The sequence below is a fragment of the Bufo gargarizans genome, chromosome 9 (assembly GCF_014858855.1).
Source record: "Bufo gargarizans isolate SCDJY-AF-19 chromosome 9, ASM1485885v1, whole genome shotgun sequence".
Classification (NCBI taxonomy): Eukaryota; Metazoa; Chordata; class Amphibia; order Anura; family Bufonidae; genus Bufo; species Bufo gargarizans.
The window spans coordinates 40,031,416-40,049,832 of NC_058088.1; the positions used below are offsets into that span (position 1 = coordinate 40,031,416).

General features: G+C 43.4%; 1 protein-coding gene across 1 annotated transcript in view; it reads right to left on the reverse strand.

Annotated features, from left to right (window-relative positions):
* The window catches only part of LOC122946394 (glypican-4-like), a 104,409-nt gene that overhangs the window by 41,157 nt on the left and 44,835 nt on the right, over nucleotides 1-18,417 (reverse strand). Inside the window, exons 2-3 of the mRNA XM_044305993.1 lie at nucleotides 16,534-16,692; nucleotides 1,700-2,091 (exon numbers count right to left, since the gene is read on the reverse strand). Of these exons, the coding sequence (XP_044161928.1) occupies nucleotides 1,700-2,091; nucleotides 16,534-16,692 (551 nt within the window). The remainder of the gene's footprint in view (nucleotides 1-1,699; nucleotides 2,092-16,533; nucleotides 16,693-18,417) is intronic.

The following is an 18,417-nucleotide window of genomic DNA, read 5'->3' on the forward strand; positions in this document are numbered from 1 at the left end:
TTGGAGAAAACTCCGATCTGATGGTATATTATAGGACTTTACATTGAAAGTCAATGGGGGACGGATCCGTTTGCAATTGCACCATATTGTGTCAACGTCAAACGGATCCGTCCCCATTGACTTGCATTGTAAGTCTGGACGGATCCGTCTGGCTCCGCACGGCTAGGCGGACACCAAAACGCTGCAAGCTGCGTTCAGGTGTCCGCCTGCTGAGCGGAACGGAGGCCAAACGGTGCCAGACTGATGCATTCTGAGCGGATCCGCATCCACTCAGAATGCATTGGGGCAGTACGGATCCGTTCGGGGCCGCTTGTGAGAGCCTTCAAACGGAACTCACAAGCGGAGCCCCGAACGCAAGTGTGAAAGTAGCCTTACGTGTGGCCATACATAAGAATTTAGAAACTATAGGCAACGTCACAAGTTCAATACTTGTCGTCTAGAGGAGTACATCCATCACCTATGCACAGGTAGGGCTACATTCACATCAGCCCATCATTATTTATCAGCCGATTTGCAATCGTTCCTCGCACATTTATTTAGCATTGGTCTGTATGATAGGTCAATGCAAACAAGCGCCTATAGACGTGCTTATCGGCAGTGTAATAGGGCCCTTAGACTGGGAGCCGCCAGAGGGAGACGCACCGTTGTGAACAGTAATTTCCGTACTGCTCTGCAGAATATGCAGGCACTATTTTCGAGTCGTGAATCTGAAGCGCGTGTAATATCAACATGGAGCAGACCGTTCGTTATAAAGCTGCACCTACAAAAGGCATTTAAAGGGTTGTCCAAAATCCTCCTATTGATGGCCTATCCTCAGGATAGGCCATGAATATCTGAACGATGGGTGTCCAACTCCCGGCACCCATGCCGATCAGCTGTCTGATTAGTCTGTGGTGCTCCGGTGAGCACAGCGTCCTCTTTCTAAGAGGGTGAGGTCACGTTCATCGGTCACAGCCTACGCGCAGCTCAGTCCCATTCAAATGAATTGGGCTGAGCTGCAATACCATGCACAGCCACTATCCAATGGACGGTGCTGTAACATAGTAACATAGTACATAGTACATAAGGCCGAAAAAAGACATTTGTCCATCCAGTTCGGCCTGTCATTCTGCAAGTTGATCCAGAGGAAGGCAAAGAAAAAAAAATATATGTGTTTGGTAAGCTGCGAGGAGGCCGTGGCGCAGGCTCTTCAAACCGCTGATCGGCAGGGGTGCCAGTGTCAGACCCCACCGTTCTCATACTGGTGACCTAGCCTGAGAATAGGTCATCAATTTTGAACTCCCGGAAAACCCCTTTAATTTAAGACTGATTATCTTTGCACCGTTATAGGGAAAAAGAAGGACGCTCGTATGTTCCATGCTATAAACTATTTAAATCAAAAAGTTTCACCCATAAGTTGTCAGCAAAAAAAAATGCTAACGTTTTTTGCTGCCATGTCTAATAACTCAGAATTTTACGGAACAGAACCTGCCTACAGCACAAAGTTCTCCTTTTCTAACACTGCCATACGTATAGCTGGCGAGCGTGTGTGGTCTCTGTATATCTGTGCCAGGCCAATTCCATTAACCTAACAATCTGTGCACAGAGCAGCAGTCATTCGATGGAATGAGTCACGAGAAGAAGCAATCCGCTGACATATACAGGAACCAATGCCAATAATATCTGAAGACTGCCAAGGTAGAAAAGTAAAAGCTCTTACCATGGACACCTTGTTGATCACATCCCTGGCCATGGCTAGACCTTGTGCAAAGGTGCGGGCTGCCACAAAGGAACGGGTCACGTGGAGCTTAAGCTTACGTGGTACATCTCCAAATGGTTTAAGCTGGTCAATGTACTTGCTGACACACTCCAGATACTCATCGGTGAAGTGATACTGTGGGTTTAATAGTGGGAACATGCGCTCCAGCAGCCGAGACCAGAAGTCATTGATCATTTCCTCCAAGTTTACGTTCCCTCCGACGTAGTACTTCCTCAGCTCCACAAAGAAGTCCTTAAAAAGTTCTGAGTTCTGCATGTACAATCGCCCATAAGTCCTCACAAACATGTCATTCAGTGATGATTCCGCATTCTTAAGAAGTTCTTTAAAAAATTCTATGATGGAAGAAAAAAAACATTTATTTTAGAAAAGGACCAGAATATTAGTTTGACTTACCAACTACCATATGTCTAAGGAAAGCAATTAAAGAAGGGTTAACAGCAATGTACCCCCAGTCAGTGTACAGAATGGACACCATGAAGCTGGCCACACACATTAGAAGTACATCGGCTGAACATCTAATGTGTTTGAAGGGCCTCCTCACTCTCCTCCAGATGTGTATGGCAGTGGCTCATTACCCCTCTGCCAACACTGAAGACATGTATCTATGGTGGCGTTTGGTTGACAGGTACTTAACCAGACCAAAATGTAAGCCGCTAATGCACTGTCAGCATATTTGTACACTGTTTGACCCATTACATATGCACTTGGCAGCTGAAGACATCTGTGTTGGTCCCATGTTCATATGTGCCCGCATTGCTGAGAAAAATGATGTTAATATATGGAAATGAGGCTCTAGGAGCAACGGGGGCGTTGTCGTTACACCTAAAAGCTCTGCTCTCTCTGCAGCTGCCACACCCTCTGCACTTTGATTGACAGGACCAGGCTGGCATTAGGATGTTGTCACTGCCTGGGCCCGTCAAAGAGCAATTGCAGCTAAAGCGGAGCCTCTAGGTGTAATGATAACGCCCCCTTTGATCCTAGAGACTTATTTGCATATATTAAAACATCATTTTTATCAGCAATGCGGACACATATGAACATGGGACCAACACAGATGCCTTCAACTGCCAAGTGCACATGTAACAGGTCAGACAGTGTCATAGGTAGAAAACTGCTGACAGATGCATTTCCAGTAACCTCTACTGACATGTCTGTTTTAGTAACTCCTTGCATTCACCATGCAATAATTCTGGAACATCTATTATTATGACCCTATAATGTGCTATTCCTTCTAGAAGCTATACATCAATTACTAGCAGTTTACAATGAAGGTCCAGATAAGTGTCACTAGTTGGGAGTATTGCAGGGACTCACCGCCAACTGCTAACACCCACCTGGACCTTCAGTGCAAACTGCTAGAAAGTAATTCATTCATAACTTCGAGACGGAATAATAAAGGAATGGCTCATTATAGTCACAAGAATAGATGCTCCAGAATCTTTATTACATGGAGAATGCAAGTAGTTGCTAAAACCCATGTCAGGAGACGTTAGAGGCCCTCTTTAACATCCTGGCTTCCCTTTATTCAGGACAGCTATGCTAGATCCGTTTTCAAATATATACCAACCCTGACAGATCTCAGGAAATTAAAATGAAGCCTTGCAGGTGTCTGTCAGAAATCCAGCATCTTTGCCCAGAAGGCTAGCCTGCGTTACCAAAAATGCCTAAAACGCTGACAAACGTGCGTGTTCGTTCCTGCCACATGTAAACATGCGATCAAACACTCATTTATTAATGATCGCATCTTTCTAAACATGGGGTGTGCTGCCAACAATAACGCAAACCGTACGTGAAAGAACAATGGATCGCACTGCTTGCTACATGTATCAGAGCTCTGTGAACCAGGTCAGATAGTCTTCCTCTGGAGAACCAAAGCGAACAAAGAAGGGTTCCATTCACTGACAGCAAGCAGAGATACTGAAACTGATGAGACCTGGTTGGAAATTATTTTCAAACACGGTATAACTTTTCAAGACACAGCAAATCATTTTTTTTTATTTTTGGAAACCAGTTAACCTCTTTAAAATTAAAAAATGCTAGCCAATACAAATAATCAGCAATTCTCACATATTTGCTGCATGAATATGAACTACAGCTCCAAGAAAGTTCCTTCCTGTGCATATGAAATCAATACAATCTAAAACAAAGTTACTAAAAATAAAACCCCATAACAAGCGGTATTTGCTGTCTGAATGAGAAAAGTGGGGTTTCTTAGAGAATGTTCGGAATTTGTGCAGCGACACAATCTGGAAATTGCTATACACGAAAAAGGCGGCCACATCGGCTAACCATTAAAGTCAGGGCTGTGTGGTTTGACGAAATAAAATATATATATTTCTAGCATACATATATGTTTGTGTAATACCACCCCTGCACTGTCAAATGTAAAGGGGCGGAGGGTGCATCTCGGGAAGACAGATTGCATTTTCCATCGCTAAAAGTCCACTGTGGTTTTGAAAATTAAACTCCTAACTTAAGATCTATGAGAAATATATATTCGAAATACGAACAGTGGGCGATACTTTCGACCACGTTCTAGATTATTCACATAGGGGTTATAAACAGGAAATGCTAAATTAATGGGGAAAAAAACTGAAGTCCTAAAATAGGCTAGTTCTAATGTGTGCAGGTAGTGGAACAAAGCCACAAAAGAAAAAATTAATAAATAAAATTAAAATATATAAAGTCAAAAGAAAACACCATACAAACAGTAATCTAAAAAATTGTGGTGATCCCTATTTTTTGGAAAATAAAACATTAAAAAAATAAAATAAAATTGTGGTGTTCTAGAAGTCTTAAAGAGGGCCTTTAACCTCTCCTGACATGCCCGGTTTAATATCTACATACATTCCTCATGCAATAACAATTCTGGAGCACATAGTCTTATGGCTTTATGTTGTGCCATTCCTTTATTATCCCTGCTAAAAAGTTATGAATGATTTGCTAGCAGTCTGCAGTAAGGGTACAGGGGGTGTTAACTAGTTGGGGGGGGGGGGGGGGGGTTACCTGCAGTGTTTGCAAACCACCCTCCCCGATTCTTGCACAACCTCTTTAAGGTTATACACTGTATAGCTGCCGCATCATTAAGTATAATCTGCAAATATGAATTAAGAAGCGAAGTCGGTGTCATAAAGAAAAACACAAAGACAAGAAGAAGTTCTCTCTTTGCCTGAAAAGAGAAATTGATGTTGGCTTGCGCCGTCTGGACTTTTCAGTTCCATAAATTAACACCTCTGTTGCAAGTCATTCGAACAAAGTCCTACACACAAACACACACACAGAGGATTACTTTCCCGTTTTAGCCGTGCTGTAAAAACATGTTTTATGGCAGCGCGACAAATACACTACACTCATTAAATCACTACATCAACACAAGTCCAGTGTATGACGGTCACACAAAGAACTCAAGAACGACAAATCATACCTTGCCTCCCTCTCGGGACACCAAGAAAACTTCTGCTGGCTCACAATGCTACAATACATTATTGTTTGAAAATAAAATAAAGCGAGATATATGTCTCTACTCTTCTATTCCATACAATAAAACCAAAGGTTTCTCTCGGTTAGATGGTTTGTAGAAAAATTGGGGCAAATAGGAGTCATCTCAAAAAGTTGCAGTAGCAGCATATACACTATATCTGGAGCCAAAAAGTAAGAAAGATCTGCCAGGAACAAGCACCTCTAGAAAATGTGTTAGTTGAGCAACTGGCAGCACTGATTGGATAATGTCAGACCGTGCAGAGACAGATCCAACTGGTAGCACCCAGGTGGACCTTCACTGCAATATGCTAGCGATTCATTCATACATTCTGGAAGGAATAACAAAGGAATAGCAGATCAGTCAGAAGAATAGATGCTCCAGAACTTTAATTACTTGGGGAACGCAAGTAGCTTCTAAAACAGATGTCAGAAGAGGTGACAGGTCCTCTCTAAACATCGGCTCACCTAGTACATTTCTAAGGGTGCTGGTTCCTGTCAGATGTTTCCTACTTTTTGGCGCCAGATATAGCATACATGTCACTACTGCAACTTTCTGAGATGACTCCCATTTGTCCCAATTTTTCTACAAACATTAAACAGACAAGGTAGGAAAGGTTAGGAGCTCTTTAGGTTCTACTTTTAAAAATGCCAGTCAAACCCATTGATTGATTAATGTTCCTAATTTCAAAAACTTGTTTTGTGTGATGAATATATAATTTTTTCTAAGTTCCACGAGTTTTAATGTGTTATATTTTTGTTATGGCACCCACAGAAATGCCGGCTTTTGGCTGGACCAAAAACTGTTGACTGCAACCCGGCATTTATGGTGAAAAACGTCCGGTTTAACGCTGGACCTTATTACAATGGTGAACTATAGATTCTATAGCAATGCCGGATCCATCGAAATATGGAAGGTTGCTAATGCTGAAACAGTCTTGCCAGATCTGCTGCCAGAGATGTGAACAAAGTCTATGTATAAGGTGCTAGCGAGAAAATGCCTTTTCTACTGCACTAAATCTTAGTCTGGCCTGTACAATAAAAGCAATCATTCTGCCACCCATGTACAAGAGGATCCAGACTATCTGATTAACCTACTAAGCTTGTCTGATCACCGGCACTGGACATACTGGGTGGATGTTCTGGGAGGGAATAAAAAGAACACAAGGGGGCACCATAACAAGTATGTATGTGAGAAACCGGATAATTTTTTAATGACTCCAATTGATAGATGGTTTTAGGCACTTTTCCTAATAAAATACGCACTACGTGGTGAAGCTGGACAATCAACTTTTTTTTGCTACTTCCCAGCCTTGGTTCCGGTCCTGTGCCCGTACTCCTCTGTGGTGTATGGTGAGCTCCAACTTGGTGTTTTCACGTGATAGTTTACTATGGTTTGTGTGTTCTAATCAATAACCTGATGCAAAGAAAATTAAAGGGGTTGTCCCATCTCAACATTTATGGTATATCACTACGATATGCCAGTCAGATAGGAAAAAGGTCCCAGAGGTGTGACCAATGGTTCCTTTGAAGGGACCCATGTCTGCATGTGTGGTGTACTCTCCATTCTGTGCTATGGGACATCTGAAAATAGCCCAGCAAGCATGTGTGGCTATTTTCGGAAGTCCTATAGAAATTGATGGAAGGCAAGCTGAGCAAGTGTGGCCACCGCAACTGGACTGCTAAAAATAGCTGAGCCAGCGCTCAGGTATTTTTGGAACTCCCACAGTGGTGAATGGAGGGTGTCTCGCATGCGCGGCTGCTCACTCTCTTCACCTCATAGGCCCCGTTCTGGAGACAGGAGCAGGTCCCGGAGGTGGAACCCAAACCTATAGATATTTGTGGCATATCCTGTCAACATGCCATAAATATTGCGATGGGAGAACTTCAATGCCAACAATTTACCTCCAGACTTGCTGACATTATTCCTTCTCTATGTGGTCAAAATTGAAAATTATGTAAAATAACTTCAGAAACTAGGTCTTTGGAAACAACAGAACTATTCTACCAATAAACTGATGTCCACACGGTCAGCAAAATGTAAGTCTACATCTGGTTTGCATGCTGTGAACCAAAAATTTACCAAAAACGGGACAACTTGCTTCTCTACCACTGTAAAGTTAGGAGGAAAAGGCCCTTGAAAAAGCATAAGGCATAAACAATAGGTAGACATTAGTCCTTTGCAGATTGGAAAAGAGCAAGATCCCTTCCTAACCGTTTTACCAGAACCGTATATGTAGTAAAACTATAAAATCAGACATGGTGGTCTCCAAGAAGCACATCCAGAACCAAAGGAATGTGATGGGTTATAATTATATTCCCCTGTGGGCCTTCACAAGAGAAAGACATCTGTAAGTCCTTTACCTATGATAGTTAGGATTAGGTCAAAAGTATAGCCTGTAACCCATTCAGTATAAACGTGGCCATACACAGACAAAAGTTGGGTGAGCGCTAAACAATCTTTGCAAAGAATCATTGTTCACCAGATCTATCTTTCAGTCATATACCTTTTAGTCCACAACTGGCCACCACTGTCTTTCTAACTGGCTATACATGTTCAATAACACCAGGCAAACCATGAATGATTATTTGTGGTCTATTAGACAAAAGTTCAAACATGGTCTACTTCAATTTAGACGATGACTGTCTCCTTGGTTCTAAAATGATTTAGTTTGTCCACAAATGTCACTTGACAAATTATGGTTAAAAGTACCCATTTTCATCAACTTTATTCTAATATGTATGGCCACCTTAAAACGGTTGGCCACCTTTCGGATGTTGGCGGTTAGTAACCCCCCTTTCTTCTGGGCAGACCTGCAAAGAGAAGCATACTTAACTGCTCTCTGGCACTGGGCCCAGGGCTCCTTCACTCTCCAGCCTTGGCTGCCGGCTCTGGTCCCCCCCCCCCCCCCCCCCCCGCTGTCAACATCTGCTTTGACACCATTACAGCCGATTGCTGCCCTACTCTCCTTGCATCATATTAATTGGTCACATGATGAAAGGGGATGAGGTCACCTCTAAGGCCAGCAATTGGCAGCAGCAGCGTCAAAGTAGATGTTGACAGCAGAGATCCCGAGTGAGTGAGGCAACTAAGGCCGAGAAGAAGGCAAGTATGCTTCCCTTTGCAGGTCTGCCCCCGCTCCAAAGGTGGCATAACCATTTAAATTATACATGACCTATGTCCATGCAAGCTAAATTCTAATCTGAGCTGCAGAAAATAATTCTCAGTGGTTCCAGAGACTACATCACAGATGTATAAATGCTAATATATAGGAAGTATTACATTTTCATTTTTTTTCACTTAAACATACGACAGTAAAAAATGAAAAAAAAAATTTGAGAATACTCTATTTAGTGATGGGGACTTGATCTCCTTTAAGGCACATACAGGTACTCGATCCCAAAATGAATACCTGCAAGGTGTGGCCTGATATTTCAGGCCAGAGCAGCAGAAGCAGTCATGCAAACTGTAATACATCCATATTTAAATTCCTCAGATTGTGTGTGTGCATGTGCTACGCCTGCTTTCCCGAGACAAGGTGTATGAGAACTTCACCCAACCCCACAGCTGGCGATACACAATAAAACATCAACTAGCAGCTTGAACTGGGCAGATTAAAGGGAAACATGAAGGGACGACAGTAACAAGACACCAGCGTGGGGGGGGGGGGGGGGGCGTTCAGTCTCATATTGCAGCTATATATCCGGCAACATAAGTATACGCTGGTAACTGGAAGGGAGAATTATATGTGTGTGCACGCGCAATAGGTTTCATTTTTTTCTCTAGGTGGAGTTAGATCCCTACTGCAAACCACAGCGGAGCAGAAAAGGCTTGCTGGATGCACAATGCAACATAAGCAAATTACAAAGCGTTCCAAATTTTATGGGAATCAGGCATAAAAAAGGTATGAAGGCAAGAGTGAAGGCCCATCTACATTAATCGAAACTCGAAATTGAATTCAACAGTACAACCGTATATAGCTGTCTAAATATTGCCACAGAGGGGAGAGGTAACCCAATTTACCCGGCTGGAATCCTAATGTACTCTAAATATGTACATACAACCCCTCAGCTTTCACTTCAACAATACCTCTATAAGTAACTGCCGCCAGCTGCCAAGGTCACATCCACTCCCTGCTGTAATGAGCAACATCTATACAGACGCCCATTATAGTCTCCTGACACGTTCTCATTTGGAGGTTTATGATTAGGACAATCCCATTTTAAAAGGAATTCATTCTTTGGTTGGGAGCTGAATTTGATTTGGTTAAATAGCAATTAAGAGCACTTAAGGTTTGGTGGCAGTCAGGGGAAAGGTCAGCAGGCCTCACATGAAAGCTCAATTGCTACGCCAGACGTCTAGAAAAAAAAAAAAATGTCCTTCTTATAAAGAATGCTTGGGGCTACAAAACCTCAGATCTCTAGTGGAACAGGACATTTGAAAAAGCAGGGAACAGAAATCTGTTAAATATAAAATATAACAGATAGAGATTATATATATATATATATATATATATATATATATATATATATATATATATATATATATATATATATATATATATATAGGATTTGGAGGAGGAAAATGAGAAAAAAATAAAAATAAATGAAATCAGATCTCCAATCAGACCCCCAAATCACCATGAGCCCTCCGATCAGACCCCCAAATCACCATGAGCCCTCCGTTTAGAACCCCACCCCCCACGAGCCCTCAGATCAGACCCCCACCCCCCACAAGCCCTCAGATCAGACCCCCACAAGCCCTCAGATCAGACCCCCACCCCCCACAAGCCCTCAGATCAGACTCCAACCCCCCACAAGCCCTCAGATCAGACTCCCACCCCCCACAAGCCCTCAGATCAGACTCCCACCCCCCACAAGCCCTCAGAACAAAGTCCTATCTCCCATGAGCCCTCAAATAAAAAAAAATTACCTTGCATGCTCTGGATGGCGTGGCCACCGACTCACTGCTCCCTGTCATGAATACAGGTAACATGTATTGATCTTTATTGGGGGAGTACAAGTGTGATGCCTGGTCTTATTGAATAAAGATTATTAGCCATATTGTACTTGGAGTCTTTGTGGTTTGTTTCCACAGGATACAACTACTTAAAGGCAGCATAAAGTAGAGACAGGCGAGATGATTTCAGCGGTCTTTCATTTAAAAGTTAAAAGTGGTTGCCGAGAACCATCACAATCTTTGCAGACTGGGCTTGGAAAAGAGTCCTGGCCACCTGAGAAGAGTCCTGGCTATTCATGACTTCCTGCTCTCCTACTGATGACTGACCGTCTTCTACCTAGTTTTCTCCCTTTCTCTCTAGGAGAGAACTGCCAATCATCAGCAGATGGGCGAGGAGAGCAGGAGATTAGGAATAACCAGGACTCTTCTCGGGTAGATTTGACTCTTTTCAAGGCCTGGGCTGCAATGATTATGATGCTGGTTCTCAGCAACCACTTACTTTTAGCTCATGAGGGACAGACCGCTGACATCAGAGCAGTCGTCACTATTTTATGCTGCCCTCAGTGAGATAAGCATAAAGTTGATGACAGGTTCCCTTTAAAGAAGTTGTGCATGGTGGCAGTTAAAAGGATGGAACTGAGCATTTGCATCCACTGAGGTGGATGGAGAAACGGGAATAGAATAAACAGCAGGTGACTCTATACAGATTTTATTGAATAACTCACTGCCTTTACTAAATATTTAAATACATGCAATCAAAAAAATATTCAGATCCATGTGCTGGTTTGAAAATGTTTACAAGCATTTTAAGCTACCTAGCATGCAAACACCATCACCTTAGGGTACTTTCACACTTGCGGCAGAGTGATCTGGCAGGCAGTTCCGTCGCCGGAACTGCCTGCCGGATCAGTCAAAACGTATGCCAACTGATGGCATTTCTAAGACTGATCAGGATCCAGATCCGTCTCTGATCCGTCTTAGAAATGCATTGAAATGCCGAATCTGTCTTTCCGGTTTCATCTGAAAAAACGGATGCAGCATTTATTTATTTTCCACCTTTTTGGGGGGCGGAACGGATCCGGCACTAATATATTCCTATGGGGAAAGAAATGCTAGATCTGGCATTCAGGCAAGTGTTCAGTTTTTTGGACCAGAGATAAAACCGTAGCATGCTGCGGTTTTATCTCTGTCCTGATCAGTCAAAAAGACTGAACTGAAGACATCTTGATGCATCCTGAATGGATTTCTCTCCATTCAGAATGCATGGGGATACAACGGATCAGTTCTTTTCCTATATAGAGCCCCTAGGACGTAACTCAGTGCCGGAAAAGAAAAACGCTAGTGTGAAAGTAGCCCAATTTGAATTGTGGAGTGGTGTCCTAACAGCCACCAAATGAAATACAGACAAGGGCAGGATTTTCCTAGTGAGCCTTTTTTTTTTGGTTAAAGAAAAAGGGAGAAGCAATCTACAAAAAAAAATGCCAAGCAGGGCAATCAATATGGTCTACAGGACTTCATTATAGACACCATTGACTACAGAGCAAGCCACTCAGTAATTTGTGCCAGCTACAGATGGTCAACCATCCATCTCTTAAGAGTGCGGTTGCAAAGGGTAATTGTGTCCATGTCATGCTCCTCCTAATTGCCCCTTAAAAGGGTTATGCCATAATTGATGTAAGAAAATAAAAACCAGGCATCATATAGTACATGACAATCTCTTTCTAATAATGCTAGAACCTGTCCTGTACCTGACATGGATCCAGAGATCTCCCCATTAATTGCTCTGCTACATGCATTTCAGGCTGGCTGCTCATGTTGTGTGGCCTTTCCGCAATATGGCTGGTGACAATTGAAAATTTAAACCAAGCACATGTGACCAAGACAATGAGGTGGGCAAGAAATAAGGAAAAGAGCAAACAGCAGGTGGCGCTATACAGATAAAAAAAAAAAAAATGAATAGCTCAGTGGCTATACAAAATTGTAATTACATGCAAATTTATTCAGATCAATGTGCTGGTTTAAAAAATATTGAATATTTTTTGTGGCACAACCCCTTTAACCACTTAAGGACCACAGGTTTATACCCCCCTAGTGACCAGGCCCTTTTTTTACAAATCGGCACTCCACAACTTTAGCGGTTTATTGCTCGGTCATGCAACTTACCACCCAAATGAATTTTACCTCCTTTTCTTCTCACTAATAGAGCTTTCATTTGGTGGTATTTCATTGCCGCTGACATTTTTACTTTTTTTGTTATTAATCGAAATTTAACGATTTTTTTGCAAAAAAATGACATTTTTCACTTTCAGCTGTAAAATTTTGCAAAAAAAACGACATCCATATATACATTTTTCGCCAAATGTATTGTTCTACATGTCTTTGATAAAAAAAAAATGTTTGGGCAAAAAAAAATGGTTTGGGTAAAAGTTATAGCATTTACAAACTATGGTACAAAAATGTGAATTTCCGCTTTTTGAAACAGCTCTGACTTTCTGAGCACCTGTCATGATTCCTGAGGTTCTACAATGCCCAAACAGTAGAAAAACCCCACAAATGACCCCATTTTGGAAAGTAGACACCCTAAGGTATTCACTGATGGGCATAGTGAGTTCATAGAACTTTTTATTTTTTGTCACAAGTTAGCGGAAAATGATGATGATTTTATTTTTTTTATTTTTTCTTACAAAGTCTCATATTCCACTAACTTGCAACAAAAAATAAAAAATTCTAAAAACTTGCCGTGCCCCTCACGGAATACCTTGGGGTGTCTTCTTTCCAAAATGGGGTCACTTGTGGGGTAGTTATACTGCCCTGGCAATTTAGGGGCCCAAATGTGTGAGAAGAACTTTGCAATCAAAATGTGTAAAAAATGACCGGTGAAATCCAAAAGGTGCACTTTGGAATATGTGCCCCTTTGCCCACCTTGGCAGCAAAAAAGTGTGACACATCTGGTATCGCCGTACTCAGGAGAAGTTGGGGAATGTGTTTTGGGGTGTCATTTTACATATACCCATGCTGGGTGAGAGAAATATCTTGGCAAAAGACAACTTTTCCCATTTTTTTTATACAAAGTTGGCATTTGACCAAGATATTTTTCTCACCCAGCATGGGTATATGTAAAATGACACCCCAAAACACATTCCCCAACTTCTCCTGAGTACGGCGATACCACATGTGTGACACTTTTTTGCAGCCTAGATGCGCAAAGGGGCCCAAATTCCTTTTAGGAGGGCTATTTTAGACATTTGGATCCCAGACTTCTTCTCACACTTTCGGGCCCCTAAAAAGCCAGGGCAGTATAAATACCCCACATGTGACCCCACTTTGGAAAGAAGACACCCCAAGGTATTCAATGAGGGGCATGGCGAGTTCCTAGAATATTTTTTTTTTTTGCATAAGTTAGCGGATATTGATTTTTTTTTGTTTTTTTCTCACAAAGTCTCACTTTCCGCTAACTTAGGACAAAAATTTCAATCTTTCATGGACTCAATATGCCCCTCACGGAATACCTTGGGGTGTCTTCTTTCCGAAATGGGGTCACATGTGGGGTATTTATACTGCCCTGGCTTTTTAGGGGCCCTAAAGCGTGAGAAGAAGTCTGGAATATAAATGTCTAAAAATGTTTACGCATTTGGATTCCGTGAGGGGTATGGTGCGTCCATGTGAGATTTTATTTTTTGACACAAGTTAGTGGAATATGAGACTTAGTAAGAAAAAACAAAAACAAAAACAAACAAAAAATTTCCGCTAACTTGTGCCAAAAAAAATGTCTGAATGGAGCCTTACCAGGGGGGGGGGGGGGGGGGGGGGGGGTGATCAATGACAGGGGGGTGATCAATGACAGGGGGGTGATCACCCATATAGACTCCCTGATCACCCCCCTGTCATTGATCACCCCCCCTGTAAGGCTCTATTCAGACATCCGCATGATTTTTTACGGATCCATGGATACATGGATCGGATCCACAGAACGCATGCGGACGTCTGAATGGAGCCTTACAGGGGGGTTATCAATGACAGGGGGTGATCAGGGTGATCACCCCCCTGTCACTGATCACCCCCCCCCCCCCTGTAAGGCTCCATTCAGACATCCGCATGATTTTTTACGGATCCATGGATACATGGATCGGATCCACAAAACGCATGCGGACGTCTGAATGGAGCCTTACAGGGGGGTTATCAATGACAGGGGGTGATCAGGGTAATCAGGGTGATCACCCCCCTGTCACTGATCACCCCCCCTGTAAGGCTCCATTCAGACATCCGCATGATTTTTTACGGATCCATGGATACATGTATCGGATCCACAGAACGCATGCGGACGTCTGAATGGAGCCTTACAGGGGGGTTATCAATGACAGGGGGTGATCAGGGTGATCACCCCCCTGTCACTGATCACCCCCCCCCCTGTAAGGCTCCATTCAGACATCCGCATGATTTTTTACGGATCCATGGATACATGGATCGGATCCACAAAACGCATGCGGACGTCTGAATGGAGCCTTACAGGGGGGTTATCAATGACAGGGGGTGATCAGGGTAATCAGGGTGATCACCCCCCTGTCACTGATCACCCCCCCTGTAAGGCTCCATTCAGACATCCGCATGATTTTTTACGGATCCATGGATAGGATCCACAAAACGCATGCGGACGTCTGAATGGAGCCTTACAGGGGGGTTATCAATGACAGGGGGTGATCAGGGTAATCAGGGTGATCACCCCCCTGTCACTGATCACCCCCCCTGTAAGGCTCCATTCAGACATCCGCATGATTTTTTACGGATCCATGGATCGGATCCACAAAACGCATGCGGACGTCTGAATGGAGCCTTACAGGGGGGTTATCAATGACAGGGGGTGATCAGGGTAATCACCCCCCTGTCACTGATCACCCCCCCTGTAAGGCTCCATTCAGACATCCGCATGATTTTTTACGGATCCATGGATCGGATCCACAAAACGCATGCTGACGTCTGAATGGAGCCTTACAGGGGGGTTATCAATGACAGGGGGTGATCAGGGTAATCAGGGTGATCACCCCCCTGTCACTGATCACCCCCCCTGTAAGGCTCCATTCAGACATCCGCATGATTTTTTACGGATCCATGGATACATGGATCGGATCCACAAAACGCATGCGGACGTCTGAATGGAGCCTTACAGGGGGGTTATCAATGACAGGGGGGTGATCAGGGAGTGTATATGGGTGATCACCCGCCTGTCATTGATCACCCCCTGTAAGGCTCCATTCAGACGTCCGCATGTGTTTTGCGGATCCGATCCATGTATCCATGGATCCGTAAAAATCATGCGGACGTCTGAATGGAGCCTTACAGGGGAGTGATCAATGACAGGGGGGTGATCAATGACAGGGGGGTGATCAGGGAGTGTATATGGGTGATCACCCGCCTGTCATTGATCACCCCCCTGTAAGGCTCCATTCAGACGTCCGTATGCTTTTTGCGGATCCGATCCATGTATCCGTGGATCCGTAAAAATCATACGGACGTCTGAACGGAGCCTGACAGGGGGGTGATCAATGACAGGGCGGTGATCAATGACAGGGGGTGATCAGGGAGTTTATATGGGGTGATCATGGGTGATCAGGGGTTTATAAGGGGTTAATAAGTGACGGGGGGGGGGGGGTGTAGTGTAGTGTAGTGTGGTGTTTGGTGCGACTGTACTGACCTACCTGAGTCCTCTGGTGGTCGATCCTAACAAAAGGGACCACCAGAGGACCAGGTAGGAGGTATATTAGACGCTGTTATGAAAACAGCGTCTAATATACCTGTTAGGGGTTAAAAAATTCGGATCGCCGCTGGCATGCTGGAGATCCACTCGCTTACCTTCCGTTCCTGTGAGCGCGCGCGCGCGTTCACAGGAAATCTCGCGTCTCGCGAGATGACGCCTATTGGCGTTAGTGTGACCTGGGAGAGCCGCCGCGATGACGCCTTTCGGCGTTAGCGTGGCGGCAAGCGGTTAAGAATGGAAACCGATTAAGGCATGTATTACATCAACAGATTATCTGACCAATCATTGGTCAGATGGCAGTTTACACTCGTGGATCTTTTGTTACACACACCAACTATTGGTCTAATGAGAACGAAATTGGTCAGATAATCTGTTGGTGTAATACAGGCACAAGTATCAAGCGGGCACCATGCATATGTAGATCATAAACACGTCACATCATGCCGTCAGAAAAATAAAGACCCTACAGGACCTTCTCTAATACAAACGGTAAGAGATCGGATTTTATCGAGAGAGAGAGAGAACTCTTCACAAAAGGAGCTGTTCTTCCACGGCACCTTTTCACTAACAGTACTATTCACTTACCATCAAATTTATTGTATCTGGAAGAAAATATATTCTGCAGCGTACTACATGGCTCTGTGACCGCAGCCTTGAAATCATGTTTACTTTGCTGGCTGTATTTCTCCTCCATCGCTTGAGAGCAACATGTATGTCCTTGTGAACAGACCTTCAGATGGTCACCTGAAAATAAAAATAGTAAAACGGATGAGAATCCTATTTGGATATAACACAGAGGTTCATGTTTAATAAAACATTTGGGGGGCATTTTATCATTTAATTTCCACCAATTTTCGACCATAAAAAAAAAGAAAAAGCTGGGACCAGCTCCCATCTGCAGAATAGGGTTCCCTCAAGGAGAGTGCGCCACGCATGTGCAGGGTGCTCTCTGCTCACTTTTATGGGCGTTCCGAAAATAACCGTGCTCAGCCAACGCTCAGACATTTTTGAAAGTCCCTTAGCGGTAAATGGAGTGCACTACTCACGCACAGCCACCTCTCCATTCAACCCTATGGGGGTTGCCTATTTTTAGGACTCTCATAGCAGTGAAGGGAGGGCGGTAGAGCTCTCCTCGTGGTTTTTGCTTAAAACTGCATATAAAAAAAAAAAACTGAAAGTGTGGCAGCACCCTAAGATAGTCTGCAGCAATAGAAAATACATGGGTTTAGCCAACTTTATGTATATAGTAGACACCTTTAGCAAGATCAAGGGATGACTATGTAACTTACAAAGAATAACCAGAGCTGCTTTAGAGAGGGGGGGGGGGGGGAGGCTCTTTTATGGCAGTCTAGGAGTTAACTGCCGAGGTGACTCGGTCTGATCATGATTTGGTGGGTCAGGGCAAAGGTTCATTCAATAACGAAAAGACAGCAAGCACATTTTTAAAGTCACGTCTTTTGGTTAGGGGGCAAATTCAGAAATCCTCAGCTGTTCGGGGGTCTCAAAGGATCATTTGTGTTGGTAATTGGCAGATTCACTGTACAGACACGGTCAAATGAGAGTGTCCTTTTTAACTGCTACTGAAAATAGGCATTTCAATCTTTAAGCAGGTTGTTCACTTTGGAGCAACCCCTTATTAAAAACTTTACACCCTGGTTGGTTGCCAGTCTGGAAAACCATCAGGACTACAGAGACAATGCTTACTCTACCCTCACTCTAAATTGTGGCAATGCTGCGCATGTTTTTCTAGGTAAATACAAAAGTTGTTCCTATGCTTCTTGTATCAACATCACTTTGATCCATTTATCTGGAACACAGCCATAATCTCTACACTGAATGATGCAAGGTAATTTCTGGCAAAAATGTTCATTTTACTATGAAGATAGAAGGTTCTTCTATATTCATGCAGCAGGACCTGCGCGGACATCACCGCGCTCACCACATGGTGAGCACGACGACGTCAGCGCCGGTCCTGCAAGAAGAAGAAAGACGACGATAACTGCTGTGCGATCAAGTGGATGAGGTGAGTAATTATTTTATAATTTTTAACACTCAATGGACATTATACTTAGGATTCTGTATTAAAGAATGCTATTACTTTCCATTATAACCATGTTATAATGTAAAATAATAAAATCTACAGAACACCAAACCCAAACGTCAGTGAAGAAGTCCGGGTTCGGGTCTGGGTACCAACATTCAGCTTTTTATCACACGCGTGTAAAATGCATTAAAACGCTTTGCACTTGCGCGGAAAAAAAATTTAACTTAAGGCCGCAATCGCAGACAAAACAGATTGTGTGCGCACTCGTGCGGGTTTCCCGCAACGCATCCGGACCTCTTCCGCAATGCCCGTGTGAAATGGGCCTAAGGGTTTATACAGTTTAAACAATGTACAAAGACAAAGGTCTCCTAAGGTTTCAGTGTAAAAGGATAATTTTTTTGCTTATATAATCTGTAATGACTTAA